The 26942-nt window shown below is 42.0% G+C and overlaps 1 protein-coding gene across 1 annotated transcript in view; it reads right to left on the reverse strand.

Moving 5' to 3' along the window:
* Window positions 1–18575: 18575 nt before the first annotated feature.
* Window positions 18576–26942, reverse strand: part of LOC115657621 (multiple epidermal growth factor-like domains protein 6) — a 309734-nt gene continuing 301367 nt past the window's right edge. The window contains 5 exon segments of the mRNA XM_030575675.1: window positions 18576–19554; window positions 20553–20681; window positions 25108–25236; window positions 26223–26351; window positions 26789–26917. Of these exon segments, the coding sequence (XP_030431535.1) occupies window positions 19475–19554; window positions 20553–20681; window positions 25108–25236; window positions 26223–26351; window positions 26789–26917 (596 nt within the window). The 3' untranslated portion in view covers window positions 18576–19474.

The raw sequence follows: 26942 nt of genomic DNA on the forward strand, positions 1-26942 counted from the left end.
ATTGTTGCAAAGCCTACTTTTGTCACCTTATCTTTGTGCAGGTCTGTAGATCTCTTAACTGTACAAATAATAAAAACCAAACCAAAACATACATTTGGGATCATTTTCAAATGGAGCTCCAGTCCAGACTTCTCAGGCTCCCAGCACCCACAGTTGGGGGCAGATTTTGATGAGAGTTCATATGAATAAGGGCCAGATTTTCAAAAGGGGCAACATCTATTGACTCACATTGTGGCACTCCTGGCCAGATTTTTATTTAATCCCCCACCCAGCAATAATAAAACGATATAGCAACAGTAACGCCCGCATCAATATCAATCACTAATAATAAATGCATCAAGAAAGTGTAAACAAAGGGCAAGAATACTGGATAGCAGAGAGTTGCTGCTTAAGCCTGCAGTGATGACCTGAGTACTTAGGTTCTCATTTGGTTGGGTGATATTTAGGAGATGTGTAACAAATTGGAACAGATGCCACTGATTCCCAGAAACATAGAAAAGACCTTGGGGGTGGGTATGAGATTTGTGGCTGGTAACTGCTCTTCCTTGCATGAACCGCATTTATGAGGTGTGGTTCTAGACAGAAAGTTACTAGCTTTAGGCGATATACAGTATGTCAATTGCAGAATTTACAAAAGACCTATATCCTGTAGGGAAGCAATTCTGAATTGATCTAGCAGGTGCTTTTCATCTCCAATTTCTATGATTAATCAAATGTTTTAACTTGAGATTGCCAAATGCACATTTAACTAGTTAGAAAAGGTACTTGGGTGAAGAATGCAAAAAACCACTATTTCTAGTAATTAAAATCTTTTAATGAATTCACTTCAGCTACGCTCCCTCCTGTTTTATGTCCCCTTTCCACACCCAAATTTCATTAGTACAAATAATCACAGAAAGGGAGTCCCACACATGCATGAGAGTTAAAAGAAACAATTTTGCACACACAAGTATTTGTGCTGAAAGTGATGGTCATTCAGGGGACAGAAAAATATCATCAGACTGACCCAATCAACAACGAATAAACAACACAGCCTGAATTTCAAATGTCAGGTAATGAATACTCACCAAAAGCCGCTTGTGAGGAATCTGAGGAGGAAAAGGTAACATTATGCAATACTGATTAATATGGAGGAATAAATCATGAGGGATAACTGCATTAGGAATGGTATTTTTGTGTGGTTGTTTAAAATGCCACCTTAAGCTTTTTGTCATCATTAAAAAAAAATCACTTTTGTATTTACTCTTTATAACACGCTGCAAGTTGGAAAATTATTCCTAGCCAGTGCAAGCTTCCTTACATAAGTGGGGAGCAGACAAATGGCAACAATGTTCTAAAGGAGCATGAACAAGAGAAAAATGGGCAGGGCCAATGGGTTTCTGATAGTTTTCATTGCTTCCTAGGCCCATGATATTCTTGTGCAGTTTAAATTCATAAATATGTCTTTTTAAGGAAACATTTACATTGCAGTTAGAACATGGAGGAAGAACAGCATCAACTTAAAAATCATTCCAGGGCCATGTAACATTTTTTTCCCCAAGCTGCATTTAAAATTAAAATAGCCAAATAGCATTCAGCATGAGGTTTGGGAAGGCATGTTTCTTTTGGCAAGTTCTACTACAAAATTTCACCTAAAATTAAATACAAAAGAATTAGGATGGGGGCAGGGGGCAGGGGAATTACAAAAGAAAGATCTGTTTGTGGATTAATTATTCTGCTGCAAACCCATCCAACAATTCAATGTAATTCATTATTAATAATACACTTGGAAAATGCTTGAAAATATTTCTCTTACTTTGAGTCTTCTAAAGGCAGAGGCCCTGAGCCAATAACCCACTTAAACACATGCTTAATTTATAGTTAATTAGGAGCCCCATTGAAAATTTAGATTAGTTCAGCAGATATGGCAACGGATTGGGACCTCTGGAGACCTGACTCTACCTCAGACCTGTTGCGTGACCTTGAGCAAGTCACTTTGCACTCTCTCTTTCCTCCCCCACCAACTGTCAATATTGTTTATTTAGAGTTTGTCTACACAGAGGCTGACTGCGTGACAAGTCAGGTTGTAAATCTACAGCATGTTAATTGGCTGTGCCCTGCTACTGAGTACTCAAATTCCATCATGTAAGCTGATAGCTGGGTCAACAGGGCCAGTTAGTGTGCAGCAAGCTGGTTTGCTTACATTCACACACTGGTTTGCTGTCTCCAGGTAGACATGCCCCTAGATTGTTAGCTATTTTGGGCAGGGACCATCTCTTACCCTGGGTCTGTATAGTGCCTAACACAATGGTGACTTTTGGCTTGAGCTGGGGTGGGTAGACCATATGTTTGAGTTGATACCAGTGACTTCAGTGGACTGCTCACATACTGTAGTAGATAACAATGCTTAAGCACTTTTCTGGATTGGGATTATTGGTAGGGCAATCGTGCTGTGTACGAGTCCCGTCCAATTCCCTGATTTGAGTGACACGTGAGGGCACTCAGAACCTTCCAAGACTGATTCCTTGATCAGTAAGAAGTCCAAAAGTGTATACATTGGAGCACTTTGCATCTTACAATTTCATACCCTTTTCTATTACTCCCCCCGCTTTGACATGAACTATTAAACACTGCTTACCAAAGTAATGTTATTGAACACAGATGTCCACTATCACTTTCAAATTGTTCAAGTCAATTTAGGTTTATATATTTTCTTTACTTAGACATTCATATAAACTAAAATGTGCTGTGACAGTAATGATTTCACAATATACTATAGTCAATTAGGGAAACAAATATTCATTTACTAAATTTATCTGAAATATACAAACTTCATTTCCAAAATCCATTTGACATTCCCTTGAAAAAAAAGGAAAAGAAAGAGCGCCACCTACTGAGCCAATTAGAAATTTTTTGAATGAAAAATGCTCACAAGTTACCATAGGTTCCTTTGTTGTGAATAGAATCAGAGAGGTAGCCCTGTTAGTTGTGATAGTGTGTTATCTACAGGGTCACCTCTGTTTCTCAGATGAGGAACTGGAGTTTTTCACATTTCAGGACAGAAGAGTAGAGCTTAAAATAACAAAAGTTAGCTTTCACTTTAATTAATGGCATTACTTTTAATAACTTCTTTGTACTTGCACTAAATTTAAAGTACTTTAGTGATATGAATTAATTTACATTACCATTGAAATGTTACAAGAAATTCTGATAATTGCAAATAATTGTATTCACTATAAATATTTCCAGACAAGAAACTTAGATTTGTGCAGTTAAGATTGCAAATAGGTGACAATAACTTGAGAGGAAAGAAACCTGAAAAGAATTATTCTTAAATTAACAGATATGGAAAAGCCAGGAAATTCTAAGATAAGGTAAAGCTAATACATGAACAAACAGAAACAAATCTTGGAAAGCATAGAGATTTAGGGCATCCGCCTTCGGTGGGGGAGGCCAGACTTTCCCATTGCACTCCCCGAAAGCCCAAGCCGGGGAAGCTAATGATCCAACCAGCAGACCAAATCTGGTGATGAATCCTGGTCACGTGCCACCTGAGGCACGTTGCGCATACACTAAGAAATTTATTATAGTAGAACCTAGGGTGCACAGTCATGAATTAGGGCCCTATTGTGCTAGGCACAATGATCTGTTCTGGCCTAAAAACCTGTAACTAACATTCTACGAATCAATGGGCACAGTCCCTTTGATTTCAATATCATCAAATCTTTCTTCTGAATGGTTACAATTAACTTAGATCCCATGGGAGTATTTCAAATGGAAATTCCAGTGTTCATCACTCATCTACACAGGACTTCATCTGCAATAGTACTGGTCAATTGCCTAGTGTAGCTAGTCCTTCAATAATCAGTCTTCCCTAGCATTTACTAACTTAAATAATGGTGTGTCATCAGAATGTTTTGCTACTTCGCTGTTCAGTCCTTTTCCCAGATCATTAATCAGTGAGTTACACAATTCCAGTTCTAGTATGGGACATGTCCTTCTGGACTGAAAATGTATTCCTTTTCTCTGTTGTCTATTTGTTAATCAGTTTCAAGTCTATGACAGATCTTTACCTGTTATTCTTAGATTGCTTAGTTTCCTTAATAACTTGTTCTGGATGGACTTTATCAAAACCCATATAAATAATATCAACTGGTTATCAACCATCCACTACTTCCAAGAGACCTTAAAGGAATTCTAATCAATAGGATAGGCATAATTTCCCTTTATAGTGGCCATGCTGGTGGATCCATATCATACCATCTAGGTGTTTTATATCTTTGTCTTTAATTAACTTTTCAACCTATTTATGTGGTACTGCACTAAAGCCCACAGGTGTGTAATTTTCAGGCTCCTCCAATACAATATAAAAGTTTTAATACATAACACTCATCACTAGCCTATTGCATTGACTCAGTAAAGCGGGTTCTGCTTTGAGAGAGACTGCAATAAGAACAAGAAATGAGAATCTGAATGCTCTGGACCTTAAATGGTAAAGTCTTCAAAAATGCCTACGTGACTTAGAAGCCCGTGTTTAATTGAAACTCTGCTAGGCTTCATTATTATATAACACCATGCCAAATCATGGGGACTTAGGTGTCCAAATGACTGAAGGCTCTTTTGAAAATGGGACTTTTGCTCTAAGGGCCAGATTTTTAAAGGTAATTCGGTGCGAAAGATGCAGCTAAGTGCCTAGTGAGATTTCCAAAAGTGCCGACACATCTAACTCCCATGCTAAATGCAGTATACAAATTCTCTTCTTGAAGGAGACAAACTATAACAAAACAGTTCAATGTCTCTTTTAGGTCAGCACAGAATCTGCCATCCAAAGTTTTCTTCTTAAACGGATTGGCTAGACATAAGACTATAAGAATGGCCACATTGGGTCAGACCAAATGTCCATCCAGCCCACTACCGACAGTGGCCAATGCCAGGTGCCCCAGAGGGAGTGAATCTAACAGGGTAGTGAACAAGTGATCTCTCTCCTGCCATCCATCTCCACCCTCTGACAAACAGAGGCTAGTGACACCATTCCTTACCCATTCTGGCTAATAGCCATTAATGGACTTAACCTTCATGGATTTATCTAGTTCTCTTTGAAACCCTGTTATAGTCCTAGCCTTCACAACCTCCTCAGGCAAGGAGTTCCACAGATTGACTGAGCGCTGTGTGAAGAACTTCCTTTTATTTGTTTTAAACCTACTGCCCCTAGTTTGGTGGCCCCTAGTTCTTATATTATGGGAACAAGTAAATAATTTTTCCTTATTCACTTTCTCCACAACACTCATGATTTTATATACCTCTATCATATCCCCCCTTAGTCTCCTCTTTTCAAAGATGAAAAGTCCTAGCCTCTTTAATCTCTCCTCATATGGGACCCGTTCCAAACCTCAAATAATTTTAGCTGCACTTTTCTGAACTTTTTTTAATGCCAGTATATCTTTTTTGAGATGAGGAGACCACATCGGTATGCAGTACTCAAGATATGGGCATACCGTGGATTTATATAAGGGCAATAAGATATTCTCTGTCTTAGTCTCTATCCCTTTTTTAATGATTCCTAACATCCTGTTTGCTTTTTTGACTGTCGCTGCACACTGCGTGGACGTCTTCAGAGAACAATGTACGATGACTCCAAGATCTCTTTCCTGATTAGTTGTAGCTAAATTAGCCTCCATCAGGGTTATAAATACCAGATTCTGCACAAGGGGATCTTCCTCATTTACATCAAGATCATGACATGTGTCTCTCCATCACGGGGCTCTTTTCAGACAGACCCAGGGTCTTGTACATCATTTCAACTGGAGTAAGTGGTGGTATCTCTCTGCCTCCTAGAGGGGTACTGCTGCCATTACAAGGAATTCCAGGGTTGTAGCCATCTATGTTCCTCTCTCATATTTGTTTTGCAGCCTCCAAACTGGCTGAGAAGGTTATGATGTGCCACTAACTGTTTGCTGCCTTGCCTACTTGCAAGACAGGCACTTTTGTTGATCTTCTTTGGAATTCTATACATGCCTCTTCTAGTGAGAATTAGGGGTTATGCTCTGGTCACTAATGTCAAACACAGATCCATGGCTCTCATTCCTCTTTCATGGGCACAGAGTTCTTTTCCTTCATGGGGTCAGGCTATAAGATGTCAGATATGCCCTCCAGGGTGGAAATGGTATGTAAAGCAAAATCCAATCTATTAAGGTAATAGACTTCAACCTCTAATGTAGTGGATTGACTTTGGAATTGAGATGATAGGGCTAAGAAAGGTTACTTAGGAGGTATGGTGCTAAAGACCAAAAAACAAGCTAAGGGGGAGATAGCTTTGGTGACGCTCTTATAAGCAAGCTCTGAAAGGAGGTTGATGTTTCATCCCAGTCCAATTTATCTTCCCCAATAACAATTCTCAAAAGGGACCCACTGTGCTCCGACATCACTAAACACTCTTCATTAATTGTTCTGTGCTGACTTTAACTTTAACCACATGTAGTTTACATCAGATTTTCAGAGAAAGATGTGCCTTGGCCTCTGCAGATATAGATGTTCATGATATTCAGTATTATGTGCACTTAATGTTTGTCACAATTTCCATTCTCTTGTTGGGGATTTGTACATCAATAACAGACTTTGGAAATAATCATGAAACATTAACAAGTACTGATTGTTAACAGGTGTTTCTGGCAAGGAATCCTTTAGGGTAGCTTGGACAAACTGCTATGGTTTGGTTGATAATGGCATTTTTCCCAGAGGGGCATTCAAAGTCTCTTGTGTGTGCCTTGTATTCCTGCCAGCAGAGTCAGGAAGAAACCTAATTTTCCACATCCTCTTTCATGCCTACTCAGAAATAAAATGTTCTTCTACTAACTGCAATGTTTTCTCACATTGCAAATGAGTTGGCACAGAGATATCGTGTGATAATTATAAAACAGGGCACTGCAATGACAAGAGCTGACCCAATGATTTATTGCAGTCAGATAATATTAGCCATAGGTTTAGCCTCTCTTTCTTATGCATCGTTCAGGGGCCTGATCCTAATTTCTGTATGTGTACTGTTAGCATTCACTAAAATGTGTATTCACTCAAATTCCAACCAATGGGTTGCTTGCAAACTGTTCACCTTGACTACACGCTATCCAAGGTGTCGCATGGTATTTCTATTTTCTGACAATCTCTTTAAAACAAGTCTTAAAACTAACAAATGGCAAATAGGAACTTTGCTCTTCTGCTATGAATTTCTGAGGAACAATCACTCGTGCTAAAATTTAAGGATTTCAGGATTTGCAAACATTTTCACAAATACTTAGTACTGTGCAAGTGCTCATGAACTACGAATAATACAAGCCGCCAGAGATAAAAGCAAATTGAACAAGAATGTTCACAAATCCCTGTTGTATTATTTAACTGAAATGAGTCTGATAATAGCACTTCGTTAAATCCCATACCCAGAGATTAGTTTGAATGTCTTATGATCTTTGTCCTTGGAAGTCAGCATACCTCCATACCAGTGGTTGTTTCTTGGGAAGTTGGGCCCAATGAGTCTTCAGTTCTAGACTAGAGCATTCTGAATAGATAGACCAATTCCTCCTGTTACAGCTCCGCTGCAAATCAATACTCCTTCTATCCATACTCCTTCTATCTAATCTAATATATACAGTTATTTATACCATGTTCATTACTGTGGTATTTGAACATCTGTAGTTACCTCTGTATTTATCTTTGACAGTTTCTGAGAGATTGCAAATGAATATTCTGACAGTGCATGCAGCCATCTTCAAAGACAGAAGGCTGGATTCTTCTTTTTTTAATGGCCAGTGCTGTGCTTGATGGTCTGTATAAACTCTGAAGAGTTCACCTAAGAAAGAAGGTATGTATGTCCTCAGAGCTCCTACTGCTCCCAGGCATTCTAGCTCCATGACACTGTTTTTAAATACTGGTATTTAATTTCCTGTTTCCAAATGAGACTGACCTTCTGTCTCTTTTCTTAGGTGCTCGGAAGGGCCATTTTTGAGTCATCACATATGACAGCTGGACAGTTTGTATGACATGGTTTCAAGACAAGAAGTCATGATGTGACCCTGCCAAAGGCTGCTGTGCTCTGCTCAGAAATTACTCAGATAAGGAGGGAATTTTTCTAGCAAAATCTTCTTACGAGTTTCTGATAATTGATTGATTGATTGATTGCAAGAGGCAGCATTGCCAAGATTAGGACTCAGAAGATCTGGATTATATTCCTGACTCTGCCACTCACCTGTTGTGTGACTTTGGATAAGTCACTTTGTTTCTCTGTGGCTCATATTCCCTTGCTATGAAATAAGAATACTGATACTTACCCTCCTTTGAAAAGTGCATTGAGATCTATAGATGAAAGTGACATATGAGATTTAAAGATTTTTCAAGGGATAAAAATCAGAAGTGAGCATGAGATAAAGAGAAAGACAGATACACACACTTTGCTACAAGTCATTTACAACACACTGCAGCAAAATCAGAAAGGGAAATACTGGATTTAAAGGGCCAGATGAGTTGTTATACCATACACTACCTCTAACTTCACAGTTTTCTATTGTTGAAAAAGTCAAGAGCTAAAAACATCTCAGACTTACTGGCAGTGCCTTAAATGAAGTATCTCAAGTGCAACAGCTTTGCAGGCTGTTGCAACATGAAATCGAAAGAATTTTGCCAGTTACCAAAAAAAAATCAGTTTCCCCAAATATGAGAGGTTTCACAAGGTCACCTTCCCCTTTGTTTTTTAAAAATCCTTTTTTGAGAGAAAGCTGCTATTGTATGATAGAAGAGAGGCTTTGCTGCAACAATGGAAACACTGGAAAAATCTCTCCCTTTGACACATTCTTGACTTTGTTCTTTAAATTATTTTTTTCCAGGTGGGCACCTAAAAAAAACCAAAAAAAACCCCTTATTTTTAAAAATCAAATTCACCAGTTCTCATAAATACTCAACAAGTTAAGTGTAGCCATGCTCAGTCTGATATAACCAATATGTGGGTCCCTTCAAACTCTGCTTTTTGGGGTCCTTCTAAATGACATTGTGGCCTTGGAGAAAAGAGCACTGGTTCCCTCTAAAATCCACAAGCATAGCTTGTGCATTCTCTAAAGGGATCCTTTAGAAAAGAACCTCTGATGAACCTTGCCTGGCTACCCAAAGGTACATATCCTATATTTAATGTGAAACTTCTATTTTGCTATGCTGTACTCCAGACACAGCCTCAAGGTTAATGTTCTAATTAAGAGCAGCCTTCCTTTCTTAAAGTATCTAGCAACATAGGGCCACAATCCCCAACTGCTACCACATAAAAATATTAAAGTAACAAAGCAAGCAGACAGGCCTGGAATTACAATGGACCCTATGATCACACTGCTACTACATTTTTTTGTATCGGGGGTAGCCGTGTTAGTCTGTATCCACAAAAACAACAAGGAGTCCAGAGGCACCTTAAAGACTAATAGATTTATTTGGGCATAAGCTTTTGTGGGTAAAAAACCTCACTTCTTCAGATGCAACATTTTTTGGACGATATTAGGCAGAGAGAAATCTAATGTACCTCTTAGAGAAGAAACAAATGTTTTAACTCAGATTTCAGTAACGATGGCTGCAGAAACATTGGACTGAGCTTCACTAATAACTCACTGTCATAAACAGATTCATCTCTGTTATAACACACACCAAGTGTTGTTATAAAATACTGAAGATATTATGTACCAAATTCTGACCTCAGCTGGACTACCTTGACTGGACTGAGTGGAGCATCCTCAACCCCTCCGTGACTCTCTTTGGAACCCGTAGTCCAATTAGAGCTTCCTCATACCAGGTTCCCTGGTGGGAGGGGGGACGACACGTGCTCTCCCAGTGAACCTGCACTAGCAAAGCCATTGTGTGACTTTCGAATCTCGGTGTCACGTGGTTTAGACAAGAAGACAGACAAACCTTGATGGTTGTCAGAAGAATTTTACCTCACATTTTTGGATTAATTAAACCAGATGAAAGATGGCATAAATCCCTGAAAATGCCAAATTTTGCACTGCTTTGTATGTAACAGCATATGTAACACACTGTGGTCATATCCATACAGAAAATATGGGGCTACATCCTCAGTTGGTGTAAACTGGCACCACTCCATTGACCCCAATTACTAAGACTGTAAGCTTCTTGGAACAGCGACCATCTTTTTTGTCCTATTGTACAGTACGTCACAGAATGGAGTTCATGACAGGGGCTCCTGCACATTACGGTACTATAAATAAACATGAAAATTTGGTCCCTGGGCACTAGCATGGATTGAACCTGGGACCTTCAGCACCAAAAACACAGGCCTACACCACTTGGGCTAAAGAAGAACCCCTTTTAAGAGCTTGGGCGGCATTGTTACAGTTGCAGGGACTAGACACTAGATGGAGACATAAGCACAGGCACTAAACCAGGATCTGATCTCTGGATTGGAGAATGCACCCTCCTCAGATGATGCCATGAAGCATTTTAAAGATTCTAAAAGTAAAAGATATCTGTGCCACATGCAGTCTCTCAAGATGTTCCCCAGTCATCAGCTTTCTAGAAGATTAATCTTTATTGAGCTATTAGTGGAAAAGAAGATAAATCCTGTGGCTGCCAAATGGCGTGGGCACTTAGATTACTAGTTGGTGGTAATATCTTTGCTCATATATAAAACATATCATAATTTGGCTGTTGTCTTTTTTTTATTACTAAACTTGAAAGAACCTATAAAGCAAGGAAGGAACTTACAGAGCTTTTACTATATTAATTTGTTACTTGTGCAGAGTGTTTTGGACAGTTCTTGTTCAGTGTGTGCCCCTAAGTATTCTATTAATTTTTAGTGCTGTTGAAAAGGAGAGGCTGACAGTACTGTCAGCAGCGTGGTTTAACAGCATAAGCAGATGCTGAGAAAGCCATCCCACACAGAAGTGTTTCTGAAGCACAAGACTGCTCTTCTTCCAGTACTAGATCATATCTCCTGAAGAGACAAAGTGAGTAAGGCAATATCTTCCGTTGGTGAAAGAGACAAGCATTCCAGCTACACAGGAATGGTACTCAGAGGGTATATCTACACTTAAAACACCCACATCTGGCTCATGGCAGCTGACTTTAGCTAAGAGGCTCAGACACATGCAGGGCCGCCCGGGGGGGAGCAAGAGGGGCAATTTGCCCCAGGCCCCGGGCTCCGCAGGGGCCCCCACGAGAGTTTTTCGGGGCCCCTGGAGCGGGGTCCTTCACTCGCTCGGGGGCCCCAGAAAACTCTTGTGGGGCCGGGCCCCGGAGCTTCTTCCGCTCCCGGTCTTCGCTGGTGGGGGAGTCCTTCCGCTCCGGGGCGGAAGGACCCCCCGCCATCGCATTACCGCGGAAGCGGGACCTGCCGCCAAAGTGCAACCCGGTCTTCGGCGGTAATTCGGTGGCGGGGGGCCCTTCCGTTCAGGGACCCGCCGCCGAAGTGCCCCGAAGACCCGCCCCGGGGACCCCCTGCCACCGAATTACCACCGAACAGGGCCGGCTCTAGACATTTCGCCACAGGCATGGCTGCGGAGGGTCCGCTGGCCCCGCGGCTCTGGTGGACCTCCCGCAGGCGTGCCTGCGGATGCTCCACCGGAGCCGCGGGACCAGTGGAGCCGCCTGCTGCCGATGGCCCCAGGGCCCCGGAATCCTCTGGGCGGCCCTGGACACATGGACCCTCCCACCTCTCAGGGTCCTAGAGCCCAGACTCCAGAGTGAGCTGGAAGATCCACACTGCAATTAAACTGCTCCTTAGGTCAAACCTGCAAGCCTTAGTCGGCTCCCATGGGCCAGCAATGGGTTTTTTATTGCAGTGTAGAATATACCTAGTGTCATAGCTAAATACAAGGTGGAACAGATGGCTTGGCATAAGTTGTTAACACATACTGTAAGAGACCATTCAAGGTGTTAACAGGCCACTTCACCTTGAATGGCTTCTTACAATATGAATTAACTACTTATGCCAAGCCATCTGTTCCATCTTGTATTTAACTCTGACACTGAGTACCTTTCCCAGACCAGGAGAAGAGCTTTGCACAGCTCCAAAACTTGTCTCTTTCAGCAACAGAAGTTAGTCCATGGGCGGGCAAACTTTTTGGCCTGAGGATCACATCAGGTTTCCAAAATTGTATGGAGAGCTGGTTAGGGAAGGCTGTGCCTCCTGAAAGTCTGGCATGGCCCGGCCTCTGCCCTCTATCTAACCCCCCTGCTTCTCATCCCCTGATGGCCTCCCCGGGACTCCTGCCCCATCCAACCCCCACCCATTCCCTGCCCTCTGATGGCCCCCCTGGGGACCCCTGCCCCATCCACTCCTCCCTGTCCCCTGACCACCCCCGGAAGCCCCACCCCTGACTTCCCCCTGCTGCCCCATCCAACCCCTCCTCTCATTCCTGACAGCCCCAGCCAACCACCCCTTCTCCATGACCGCTCTGGAACCCCAGCTCCTGACTGTCCCCCGCCACTCCATCCAACCCCTCCTCCTTCCTGCCTCCCAGGGACCCCTGCCCCTATTCAACCCCCCTGTACAGAGCACTGGGTCAGGCCGCGACTCTGCAGCTGCGCTGTCTGGCAAGAACTCACAACCCTCCTTCCAAGAGCGTTGCACTGGCAGCGCAGTGAGCTGAGGCTGCGGGGGAGGGGGAACAGCAGAGGAGGGGCTGGTGACTGGCCTCCTGGGCCAGGAGATCAGGGGCCAGGCAGGATGGTCCCATGGGATGGACGTGGCCCACAGGCCGTAGTTTGCCCACCTCTGAGTTAGTCCAATAAAAGATATTACCTGTCCTACTTTGTCCTTGTAATATCATGAGACTGACATGGCTCAACAGCACTGCAATCTACTGAAGAGACATTTCCAATTCTGCCAGATGCTATGTAGAGATTTTTTTAGGATTACCATATAGACCAGGGGTGGGCAAACTTTTTGGCCTGAAGGCCACGTTGGGATGCAAAACTGTATGGAGGGCCAGGTAGGGAAGGCTAGCTACCCGGCAGGACGGTCCTACGGGCCAGATGTGGCCCATGGGCCATAGTTTGCCCACCTCTGATATAGACAAATGCTAACTTCATACTGGTTTGAAAATATCAGTTCCTTACACCCAGCATTTCATCAAATCTGAACTGCAGTCTTCAGAATTGAAAGGTCAGCTCACTGAGCTCCTTTGTGAAAAAAAAAGGTGCTAATGTAGCATCAAATAAGACAAGTTGCTGGGCTAGATGCAGGAATCACTGGGTGAAATTCTAAAGCCTGCGTTACAGGGAGATCATACTAAATTAACACAATTGTCCCTTTATCTGGCCTAAAACTATATGAAAATCAATTTACAAAAGCTATTCTGCTACACAACTCAATCTGAGAGCTTGCATTGAAATTTAAAAATAAATCCAAGCCAACAAAGCTGTTCTTCCCGAATCCAGTTGTTGATATCTATCTACTTTCAAGTTGTTGTTTTTTTTTAATCTGGAAGCTTGATAGACTGTTCCTCTTTGTTACACATTTCAGATTCAATATACTACTTCCAATTAAACACCTCACACTTATTGCATTATTTGGCCCTTAGTTTTCACATGTGTTCCTTTAGTTCTTGCCAGTGTGAGAAGACAATACTCTTAAGGTGAATGAGACTATTTATATGGCAAGTATTAGGCTCCGGGAAGACTCCAAGGGCTTTGATGGGAGTCTGCAGGTGTGTGTTTTCAAATGCCTTCAAATGTATAGTACCCAGTTCCTCCAGAAATGCGACGTTTTGTAACAGTCTTCTACAGACAGGATTGATGCTGTGTATCCAGGCTTTGCTAACACTCCCATCACCCTAGTGTTTGATGACTGATTCTCAAAACTTAGACCCCACTAGAAGTTGATCTCGTCCACAGTTCTTTGTATTTAGTCATACATTTATTGAGCATATTGCTCTTATTTACATAAAGCCTGATTCTTCTCTCACTTAAAATTAGTATAATTTCAGTGGACTCACTCTGGATTTACATTGGTGCAAGAGAACAGAATTTGTTTCACAGCACAATTTGTTCCCTTAGTCCTTACAGATTATCAACAAGGAGGGAATAAAATTAAATTTTATTAACAAGTTTATTAAAAATTAGCACTATTTCAACACGATATGATTACAACAGAAAGTACAGTACAGTTTTGAGTAATATCTTACATACGCTTGGAGTAGTGGTTATAAATTCAAAGACATATTATTGCTATTCATGTGTTTATTAAAAGCAATAAAGAGAACAGGATAAACAATTTATGCTTTGCAAATATGATACGACTTTGGAGCTTTAGAATTTAAGATTTTGATCCTACAAAGGCCTTAGTAGGCATGACCATTACTCCAGCATGGAATTCCATTGGTGAACAGGTTCAACGGATCACCATGTGGGTCAAGCATCAGTGCTTGTGGATCCTTTTGCAGGTCATGGCCTTACAGGGTATCTGACCCAATTGCACAAGTTTAAAAAAAACCAAGAAGGTGGAGGTTTATGAGTCTATAGAGTCACAAGAGAACGTAGTATATGCACATAACTTTCATTTATATCAATAACAGCTACTCCTGGGGGAATTCTGTGCCACTGCACGTGCACAGAATTTATGTCTCCCACAGATTTCTTTGTTTCCCCACAGAAAAATGACTTTCTGACAGGGAAGCAAAGAGAATCCACAAGCGTGGCCATGCAACCCTCCCCAGCAGTATGTTTAGGGTTCCCAGGGCAGCCATCAGAGAGGTAAATCACTGTGGAGCAGGGGGTAGGACTGGGGAAGACCCAGTTGGTGGCACTTACCCTGCACCAGGCTCAGCTGCTAGTCCCAACTGAGCTGGGTTGGGGACAGGACTTCCTCTTCCCCTGCACGGCATCCAGGGCTGTGTCAGACCCACACCCCGATTTCTCCCACAGCTGTAGGAAGTTCTGTAAGCTCCCCTCCCCCACAACCCTACTTCCTGCACCATCACTCCTCATCTTCAGGGGGAGGGATCTCTGTACAGGGAACTGCTCCCCATCTGCCCAACCCCCATGCATCCAGATCCCCTCACACTCAGACCATCCCGATGACTTAACCCCCTGCACCCAGAACCCTCCCTGAGGAGCACCACTCCCCCAGCACCTGGACCACCCTGACAAGTCATCCACACCCAGATCTCCACCCTACTGAGCCCCAACCAACCGTACCTGGACCCCTATCCCACTGACCCTCACTCCCCCTCCCACTGAGTCCATCCCCACAGTCGGACCTCCTTACTGAGCTCTATACCCCCACCCCACAACCCCTTCTTACTGAGCCCCAACCGCCTTCACCTGGACCCTCCTACAGAGTCCTATTACCATTGCACTCAGAACCCCCCAACAAGACCCTGTGGATCCAGACCCGCCACACACTTAGCCGCCTGCACCCATATTTCCCCACACAGAACCCTCTCAACCCTCACTTAGTTCCCTCCACACTAAGCCCCTCCACACTTGGATCCTGCCTTGCTAAGCCTGCCTGCCCACATCTGGTACATGTGGCACTGACGGACAGGGCCCTGGAGTGTTTCTGGGTCAGGCCTGGTCCTTGTGCTGTGTCAGGGTGGGGTGAAGCCTCACCCCTGAGTCTGTGTCCTGGGGTGGATGGGGTAGGGGAGCTGCACAGTGATCTCTGTTCTCTACTGGGAGCTGGGAGTGGCCTACCTGTGGACGCTAAGGTAAACAAAGTGTCTCGTGGCCTGCCAGGGGCTTACCCTGAAAAAGCCGCAAACCAGGTTTGGGAACCACTGATCTAGACCATTCCTGACAGGTGTCATTGCCAACACATTTCAATGTTAACTGTCATCCTAGCAGTTTATACTGGTATTTTACTAAACAGAATAAATGATCAGTTATAATGTATGACATCGTTTTAGTAACAAATAAAACTCACTTGCCACAGTTTAACAAAATGAGTGTAACAGAAAACTATTTAACACCTTTCCCATGAAAAAAAAGCCCATGTAGTTTATTGAACAACATTTTGTAGGCACATAATTTCGCTCTTTGGTAAATATTGTTCACCAATGGTAAGAAGTAGCACCCATAAACTGTTCACGATATTCCATGTACATTTTCAACCAGTTAGGAAAATACATAACTAATGATAACAGATCTTGAGCCTAGACCTGGGCAGAAAATGATTTTCCCATCCTGTAATAATTTGAGATTTCAAAAACATTTTCCCAATCCAAATGGGGACAAAAAGTCATCCCCAGAAATTTCTGCTAATTTAAAATCCTATTTTTTTGTGTGCAGATCAAAATATTCCAGTCTGAATTTCAGTGTCTCAAAATTCTTTGTTTCTATAATTTAACTTAAATTTCAAAATAAAACATCTTTTCAACCAAAAAAACTTAACCTTTTTTTGTTTTTGTTCAGAAAAATATCAAAAGGTCCTGTTTTGACCATTTCAAAACTTTTTTGTCAAAAATATTTGCACACACAAAATGTGTCAAAACTGACACCATTTCTGCAAAAAGTTTTGGTTCTGAGGATCTAGCCTTTTCTGATGAAAAATGTTTTTCAAAAAATTCCTGACCAGTTCTAGTTGGGCCTCTAATTAATATATAATTCTTATTGTTTTCTTGACAATGTCTCTTATGTCTTACTTGGGTAATTGTTTTAAAAACAGTACATACAAAATAATGTAATTCCATTTCCAGTACACATTTACAGTGCTCAATTAAAGTACTGTGGAAAATGTAAACAAGCATACACTTAACTAGAAAGGGGCATGGTAAGAAAAATAGAACAGTCCTTTGAAAACACAGGTTCTGCTAATAAATATGGCTTCTTAAAGGGTTCTTTGGTAAGCAGCTCTTATTACAGTTAAAAACACATATTATAAAAAATAGTAAACACTGTGCACCACTACAAAATAGCATATGCCAAAGTTGGTTCTTTGTGCATCAGTTGCTGAGTAAACAAACCATATCTTTGTCCAAAGACAGCAGGTATTGTCCGTAAATGAAAAGCCCCGAGCATAATGCATTACTTGCAATATCTATGTTTTTTTGGGCAGTCACTTTTGCCTTGTATTGCATTTCTCTAGCACAGTGTTTCCCAAATTTCGGGCGCCACTTGTGTGGGGAAAACCCCTGGTAGGCTGGGCCGATTTGTTTACCTGCCCCGTCCGCAGGTCCGGCTGATCGCTCTTTGGGCCAGTGATTGCTCTGGTTCGTTGCTCAAGGCCAACGGGAGCTGCTGGAAGCAGCGCAGGCCGAGGGACGTACCGGCTGCTGCTTTCTGCAGCTCCCATTGGCCTAAAGCACTGGGAGCTGCGATCGGCCGAACCTGCGGGCGTGGCAGATAAACAAACCGGCCTGGCCAACCAAGGGCTTTCCCTACACAAGCGGCATCCCAAGTGTGGGAAACACTGGTCTAGCAGTTAAAAACAGGGCATCAGATTCTCCTCCCTCACAGTCTGAGCCTGGTATACATTCCATTCACTTCAATGGAGATACTCCTTCATTACACTGCTGTAAGGTGAGAATCAGGGCAGTGTGTCTTTAAAAAGGAGACTTAAAATGACAGTAGTAGCTAGTCTAGGCCCACTGACAGTTGTTTGTTTTTGGGTAACTCCAGGCCACCACTGCTTCTGCCCTCATTTACATCAATGTAAACTGGGAATAACTCCACTCATATCCATTGTGTGTCTATGTCTACTAAGTAGAACTGGTGTGAGATCAAAATTAGGTCCTGTGTCTTTCAGGCTCAAAGCACCGTTGGTTAATTAACTGTTATAGTCACAGGAATGTTTGGAATTACTTTCAATAACAGCGTAGTGATGGACAACAATAGTCAGACTTCCATTATGCCTAACAAATGCCAACCAAACCGCTAATTGCTTTCAACAGATCACAGCTGGAGTTCAAGTCTCAGGTAAGCAATAGCGACTGGGCAGCTAATGACTATCTAGAACTGTTCAAGACCTCAGGTGAAGCTTGGGATGCTTTATCTGGACAGTGTCTGACTGCAGAAATCAGAGACTATCATAACTGCAACTATGAACCTTTTAAAAGGAAAACCATGGCCTTTTCCAGCAGTGTTGCCATTAGTTTGTCATGATGTGTGAAAGAGAGCTTAAGCAGCAACATATGGAAATTTTCGCTACATTCTGTGCCACTTTTGAGTAAGTTCCACTTTTTTACCCAGTCAGACTGAGAGGTTGCTATGAACAGGCTTATAACTTCTAACCGATCAGAACAATGGTACAAATTGGTGCCATTAAATCTTTCATCCCATAAGGGTCAGGACACGGTAAATGTAGAACAGTGGTTCTCAGACTTGTTCCGCCGCTTGTGCAGGGAAAGCCCCTGGCGGGCCCAGCCAGTTTGTGTACCTGTCGTGTCTGCAGGTTCGGCCGATCGCAGCTCCCAGTGGCTGCAGTTCGCTGCTCCAAACCAACAGGAGCTGCTGGAAGCGGCCGCGGAACAATAGGGGCTGCTGGAATCCTTGGCCACCACTTCCAGCAGCTCCCATTGGCCAGGAGCAGTGAACCACAGCCACTGGGAGCGGCGATTGGTCGAACCTGTGGATGCAGCAGGTACACAAACTGGCCAGGCCCGCTGGAGTTTTCCGTGTACAAGCAGCGGAACAAGTTTGAGAACCACTGATGTAGAACATTGTATTTTTACAGTTACTTAGTCCTATATTTAAAGGATATAGTATTAACTGTATTTTCAGTAACCATGATCACTTTGTTTTACAAAGTGATTAACAGATAACATTGAACAAAGTCAGAACCATTTTAAATTCTCAGAATTTAAAGTCTTACTTCACCAAACTGGGTAGTACAAACACATTACAATGTCTTGTTTAAAAGGAGATATATTTTTTCTTAAAATCACCAATAATCAGACATCTCTGCCTGCTTCCCACACCATCCACGAAAGATATAGCTTTCTTCTGAAATTAAAAGGGGCTGTGTCTTTGACAGCCACTGAATAGTTTGACTTTGACAAACCAGCAAAACTAAATCTACTGGATAGCGCATGAAGAAAACCCACACAGATTCCATGCTGTCCTCTGGTAGATACACTCTTTTACATAAACCAGATCTAAGCTTGAGACCTCCAAGTTCAAACAGGTATTATCACCAGTCCCATTGCCAGCTGGGTTTAGAAAGCTACTGGTATTTAATGTGGCTCATTGTAAATGTGTATATTACTTTCTTTATCATGATAGTCTTGAAATAGTTTGCTAAAAATATTTCCCCTCACATGTAATTCAAACAATATGTGACAACAGCAATCTGAAAGAATATCCAGAGTGAATAAATTGAGAAGTAGGAGGTTAAGAACAAATAAATGAAACAGGTTAGAAGTTTTAAAAAGGGATCCAAACTACTTATTGGCCACTGTTGTCTTCCATGAAAAAGTGTGAATATTTCAGCACAGTTCAAACTGAATTCAAGCAGTTCTTGTACTCAAGTTTAAATACTACCTGTGCCTATAAAACAATTCATTTATTAGTCCAAGCATTACTGTTGTAGAGATCTTGAAAAAGCATTCCCTCTTTCCTGAGTTTGTTCTTCATATGAAGGAAGTTTTGGAGGGCCTCCTAGAGAATTAAGTAGAAAAAGTTTGGGGGCCATATAATGCAACAGTAGGAGATTTAATATAGATTATACAATAAACATTTTAATAATCCAGCCTCCACCAGCAAGCAGAGGACTAGGTGATGCTTGATTCCTAGGTTACAGGCAGAGAGAATGGCCTCAAGAATAACAGCAAAGGCCCCTTGCATTTAGATCTTTCATACCGATGGATCCTAAAGTGTTTCCCAAGCTAAATGCAGAATTGTATGGTAACATTAATGAACTGTCAGCACTGCATATCAGAGGAGAGAGGTAACTTCAACTAAGGACCCTAGGAAAGAGTGCCATGGGGCTTTTAATACCCTCACAAAGCAGAGAGTCTCTCTCTTTTCCAAGGTCTCAGCTGCCCATCTGGCCATCCATAGCATTTCAGCTTGGTATCTCGTAATTAACAATAGGTAGGTACATTGTTGAACTGTGAGTGTATGGGAGATATACATTGATCATTAACTTCCTTCTTCACTTTCCGGAGGCTGTGAGTTTATCAAATTTTAGGCATGCACCGGGGCGGGAGGGGAGGGGAGAGAGGTACAGCTGTGCAGTGGGAGGCATTTACAGTATTATATGTGGTAGGCATTCAGCTGTGCTACCTTCCCCCTCTGCTGAGGGAAACTAATTTTAGGTTGCATCTGGGACTTCAGTGCTCTCCCCCAACCCTGACATGCTGAATAAGTGCATCTACCAGCTGGTCAATCCTCACCTCCTCCTGGAATGTTCCTATCCACTTTGATGGTTGCAACAGCTAGCTTCTGGCCCTCTAGCCGAGCGGCTATCATGGGCAGCTCAAACATTGCAACCCTCTTTCTGCTGCCAGGGGTTCAGAGCCCACGTTCCTGTGGCACAATCCCGTGGAACCCAAATAGTGATGAATCCGGTCTTTCAATCGCATCCTTCCCCAAGATAAGCAGACACTCTTTGAAATTTTCTGTCAAGAAGAGCTACCATCTCTTTCCTATGTTACCTTCTTCACAGGTTGGCCCCATCCACTTGGCAGGACACATGCAGCTCCCATTGTAAGGATGACACTGGGATCTTTTGGCACACTGGCATCTCAGAGAGCAGCTGGGGCCGTACTGGTCTGACCTGCATTCTGGAAGGGCAAAACATTTCAGCAAATGTTTACTGCACAGATCTAAAACTTCTTAGTGTCTCTGATTCAGCTAAGCATTTTGAGTAGAGAAGAAAGTCGGAAAGGAAAGGAAGGAGCAGAAAAGAGGAGAGGGGGAGGATATGGGTAAGGAGAGGAGAACAAGACTTCTCAGGAACCATTAGAACTCTGTGTCACAATCCATTAGAGAAGTTTGATATAAGACACAGGCCCTGAACTTGGTAGAAGACGGGGAATGATGTAGAAAACCCATGGAAAACCGGGCAGATCAATTTTGAGCCAATATCAGAGTTTCTGGTGAAAATGTCTCTCACAGTTTGAAACTGGGGATTTTTCTCCCCAAGAGATCATGAAAATTCCTCACTTTTTCACTGGAAAAAACTGAATGGCTCAACTGAGAATTGAAATTTCATTTGTGAACTCCATTTGTGATGCGGTAAAGCTTTGTTGGGGTCAGCTCTGGAATGGGAAGATATCACTGGCGATTGTTATTTGCCCATTCCAAATGGCTGAAGGTCAGGTAACCAAATAGCAAGTGTGAAAAATCGGGACGGAGTTGGGGGTAATAGGTCCCTATATAAGAAAAAGCCCCAAATACCAGGACTGTCCCTATAAAATTGGGACATCTAGTCACCCTAGCTGAAGGTTTTTGTTGGGTTAAAAAGCTGACCTCTCTTATGCCTAAGGTAAATACTCATCTGTAGAAAACAAAGAAAGGAGGAGGACTGATTTATTATCCTGTGTGATTAATTGCCTGAGATCTTGGTACACATCTCCACTGCTCATCTATCATACTTCTTCTCTTAGTACCATGAAAACAATTAGAGACCCAGACCTGCTAAAAATAAGAAAAAAAACACAGCACATTTTTGAGAGCCGGTGGGTGTCATTCACTACCTGGTTCTGTCTCAGTGGTCCAGCCCACTCATGGTCAGAAAGTCTTAAAGAAGTTCCCAGTATGAGAACTGTAGCAGGTCTGAGAGTGGATGGTGACAAACTCATGCCCCTGAACTGACCCACTGAAAAGGAGTTGGGGATTTCTTCAAGAAGGCTATTGTAACTTCACAGATTCTTACTGGCTTCCACAATTATCCAGTGCAATTCTTGGCTCTCTATGCATGGCACTATGTAATCTTCACATAAACCAAGACAGGCAGATTCAAACTGAAAATTATTTTATATCACCCTTTATGACCCCCAAGAACCTCTCAGTGCCAACTGGCAAAGGGTTCACTGTCCTGTAACAGTAACTTTTATCAGGCCCGACAAACTCACTACACATCCACACTGCTTTCATAGTATTTATCCAAAAAAGGTCATGTGAGGTGCCTAATAAAAGCTTATGTTATACTGCTCCTCATAATCACTGCTAGAAGTACAGATTATATTTAAGGAGTTGCACTTATGTACTGAAAATATATTTTAAATACTGTGCCCTAGGCTGGATTGACAGGTTTTGCCAGGCAAAGGGATGTATATTCACCTGTTTGCCTAGGTTCTTATGTAGATTAAGCACTGAAGTCAACACAATGGAAGCCTGTTTTGTATATGGAGACAACACCAACACGTGAAGGCAATCATGGGGGACAAAACTATGAGTTCCGGGAAATATAAGGACAAGCAAAAGGATATCTTGTTATCCATCACTGAGGCAGCAAAAAGACTTGTGCATTTTGCATTCATGAAAGGTGGATCCCTTCCATTTTGGTTGGTGATGTGGGGAGTCACTTTAGAAAGTGCTTTAGACTAGGGATTTTAGCCTGTTAAAGATAACTTTAGATTCTAACAAGTGTGCTATACTTTTTGTTTCTGTTTCTATTATCCCTATTTAGTATCTCTTAAATCTTTATTTCTGTTAATAAACTTCTGACTGTTTTCACTATAACTGTATCTCAGTGCTGTGATGTTATAAAGGACCTGAGTTGTACCAGCCAAGCGTTGTCCACACTGCTCTCTTGGGGACAGCAAACTTGGTAATTTCTGTGAGTATCCAGTGATGGGCTGGATACTACAGGGAGACAAGGGTGCTAGAACTAGAAGTGCTGGGGATGCGGTAGATTTGATGCGCATCTTGCAAAATTCTATTTACCTATTCACCCCAGGCTAGTAAAACATCATTATCCTTTTTCATTATAATCTATCTCCACTGCAAGAGATGAGTAAATAGGTTTTGTGCCTAGTTTTCATCACAACTTTCAAAGCTGTTTATGCAGTTAGGATGCATGCCTGGAGGAAAATGTAGCAACAGGCTGTGATGGCAGGGTGTTAAATACATTGTAAATAACAGCCCTTCCCCCAAAAAAGAACTCGTTGTAAATATAAAGAATCTTTTCCCTTTCACTGCACCAACCATTATTGTAAATAAAAATGTTTTCAACTGCCATTTCAGCTGCTAACCCATGTGTGGGGGAATTCTTCACTTGGTCTCAGAAGCTTGTTTTTTTCAATTAGGAAATGTTATGAGGCAGGGTCTCCTGAACACCTCTGGACCTGATTTTTATTTATGTAATACCACATTTTCATGATAACAACAAAGTGGATTTAAGACATCTGTTTGAAAGTCTGCAATGTTAATTTACCAGAAAAAAGAGACCCCATAAAAGCCTGTTATATTCTCTCTTTTTTTTAATTAACATTTTGGCTCTTTAATGGGTGCCTTACCAGAGTTCAAATTAAAATAAAGCCTTTTATCTTTATAGCTGCTGCATAGTCACAGCTGCTCACAGTTATATCACAGATGAACGGAGCCTAATTGAAAATAAAAACGCAAATAAAACCTGCTCCACAACTGCCTTTTCATGGATGGGGGTTGTGGCTAGCAGGTTTAAGAAAATAAAAATCCGTCCCTTTCTTTGCAAGAAGCAGAAACTTTGCCCACATTTTCAATGCTAAGCTTCCCCCTGGCGTTTCATTTCTGCCTAAAGTCACTGGCAAGATCTTTGGATTCATGCAGACTTACTCACTGCATTGTGTGGTTCAACTCTTCATTCAGATCACAGGGTCTGGAAATTGATTTTTGACCACATGACAGTGCAGCAGGGGAAGCAAGTCATTTTCTTCTTTAGCTTTTGGGTTGCACCAACTTCTAAGTTTCCAGCAATTATTTAACCTCTTCTTTTCATTGACAATGTGCTCCATTTTTAACTGCTTCATGCTATTTCCCAGAAGAAAAGGGACCCTGAAAAGTGGTTCTGGTGTTCAGGAAAATTACAGCTCCAACTGAGATCTTAAAATATCAGTAGTGATTGGGAAGGTTATTTTATCATTTTTTACCTTTTATACTGGACACCTGATTCTGCTCTCAAGTTTAATTCCATTTACTTCAGTACAGTTACTCCAGATTTCTGCCAGTGTGACTGAGACCAGAATCCAGGATGGGGATTTTAGCTGTCATCCATGCCCTCTCGCAACTACCACAATTTCATTAGGACTCAGCTGTTGCAAAGAAAAAACTAGAATTTTCTCCCCCACTTTTATAATCTTGATACATAGGACAGAATTCTACCTTTCTAAGCAAATCAGTTACCTAGCACACAGTCCAAGGGCCTGCTGTGTGCTGGGGAGTTTACATGGATCAGGACCTCTAAAGGTATGTCTACACTGAAATTAGACCCCTGTGGCTGGTCCATGCCAGATGACTTGGGCTCATGGGGCTCAGGCTAACGGGTAATTTAATTGTGGTATAGATGTTGAAGTTCAGGCTGCAGCCCAAGCTTTGGGACTCTTCCACCTCACAGGATACTAACACCCAGGCTCCAGCCAAAGCCCGAACATCTACAACTCCTTAGCCCCAGTCAGCTCGCAAGGGCCAGTTGTGGGTTTTTAATTGCAGTGTAGTCATACCCTAACATAACTTCTCTAGCCCAGGGGCAGCAGTAGCTGCTATAGCGCCTGTATTATTGCTCTCTGGGGACTATGGTCAGTGTTTCCACACGGAATCATAGATCCTTGACACTGCTTTGGCCTTGGTTTGCCAAGCTCTGCCCACAAGTCTGAGTGCAAAAGCAAGCAGAAATATCTCCAAAGTCCAGTTCGCAGCCCCCTGCAAGAGTCCTCCCTAACTCTGCACAGTTGCTGTTTGTGAGTTTCTCAATGTACCCATCAGCAGTGTGCTGTTGTAAACATAGAGGAGGAATAACATTTTAGGGATGGTCCACACACAGTTTTCTACTACTACAACTATCTTGGTTTAGAAATTGATACAGTTAAAAGTGGTACCATCTCCTTATACAGGTTCTTATACTGGCATAGCTTATTCCCACAGCGAATAACTTGAATTAGCCATCCTGATAGCAATCCTGCATAACTGCACCCACACAAGGGGGTTGTACTGATAAATTTCTAAGCCAATGTATAGGTACAAAAGTCCTGTGTAAACCAGCCCTGGACGGGTGTTTCATGGTCTTACCAATGTTGCATTTGTCTCCAGTCCTGCCAGGTGGACAAAGGCACCTTCCAGTTACAGGTTCACATGAGGCTACTCCTTCACAGTCACACTGATGCTGACATTTGTCTCCAAATCTTCCAACATTACAGCCTAACGAAAAGAACACTTTTGTATGTGCTGTACACGCCAATAGCAAGAAACATGTTATTTTGGCAGACTCTTCCATGCATATCTCCTAGAGTTCATGAGCTCTAAAGTGAATCTAGCGTGAACTGCCACACTTTAATGAAAGACTTACAGATGGAAGAGTTTTAATACTTGCAAGCTTTCTGTTTATGCAGGCTAAATCTAATTCAACCTATTGTAGGTATTTGTAACATGCCCCAGCACAGTAGCAGTTAAGTACTTCATTTGATTTTTAATCAAATGACCATCAGAGAAATATTATGCAACTTTCAACATGAGCGGCAAGAAGACCCACTTAGTCTAGTTGATACTCTTGTTTGAAATGTTAGCAGCAAACTTAAAACTAAATAGAAGCAATTTGTTTTATGAAATTAACCTGTGGAACTCATCTCATCAATGAGACCAAGTGTTTAGCATTATTCAGAACAGGATTAAACATTTATATAGGACATAAGAATATCCAGAGTAATGAGTAAACAACCCAAGAGTTTAGAGTCTCAGCCAGGGCATAATCCAAGCTTTAATAAGGGTCATGAAGAATTTTTCCCTATAGATAGATTATTCCGTAACTGCTTCCTGCAGATTTTCTTGCACTTTCCTCTGAAGCAGATGTTACTAACCACTATTGGAGAGAGAATAATGGACTAGATGTGAATGCAGTATGGAAATAGCTACATTGTATTGCTTTTTAATTATCTGAATACCTGATAGAATGTCATCAGTCTTCCTTTGGGAAACATCCTTTCAAAAATGATGAATGTTAGGGCATGACAAGTACAGTGTGATTGTGGACAAGGTCATTGATCCAGATGTTTTGGATAGAACAATTAACAGTGAAATGGTTCATGATAAGATTCCATAATGTCTAAAAATAAATAAAAATACAGAAGCAAGAAGACAGAACACATACGATGCCCAGGCCCAAATTACATAAAAAAGTTTACCCACACCTTTTTCGCACTGGACACCTTCATAACCTGCAGGACAAATGCACTGTCCAGTCACTGGATTGCAAGTAGCTCCATTTTTACAATCACAAGAGTGAATGCAGTTTAGACCATAAAATCCAGCAGGGCAGGCTGGGAAATGAAAGGTTACAAATGTTATTTTGGCAACGGGACAAAAGTAGATGCAGAAAAAGAATACACCATCTTGTAAGTCTGAGAGTTTCCTGCTATGTCTGCAAGAAGAGAGTTAACAATAATAATTATTACATGGGCCCCACTCATTCTGCCAGGGACTTGAGCATGTGAGTGGCTTTCAACTTGTGAGTAGTCCAATTGACTTCAATGAGATTACGTGCTTGAAATTATGCACATTCTTAAGTAGCTGAATCAGGGCTACAAAGAGAGACAATATTTAACTGAAACACCAAAAAGTGCATATGACTGCTCTGAGTACATGTATAAATTTATTGCTGGAATGTAGAACTACTCTGTCCCTTGCATTAGGATCCACTAACATGAACCCCTGATGCAAAGTTGAGGCCTTCTTTCTCTGAGAGTTGTCTACTTACTGTGCTCACAAGAGTGACCGTAGTAACCTTCTGGACATTGGCAGCAACCAGTAAAGCTGTCACAAGATCCATTGTTCTGACAAGAACAATTTAAGTGGCAGTCAGAACCATATTTACCCAGGGCACACACTGTTAATAGAAAGAACAAAAAGGT

The sequence above is a fragment of the Gopherus evgoodei genome, chromosome 9 (assembly GCF_007399415.2).
Source record: "Gopherus evgoodei ecotype Sinaloan lineage chromosome 9, rGopEvg1_v1.p, whole genome shotgun sequence".
NCBI lineage: Eukaryota > Metazoa > Chordata > Testudines > Testudinidae > Gopherus > Gopherus evgoodei.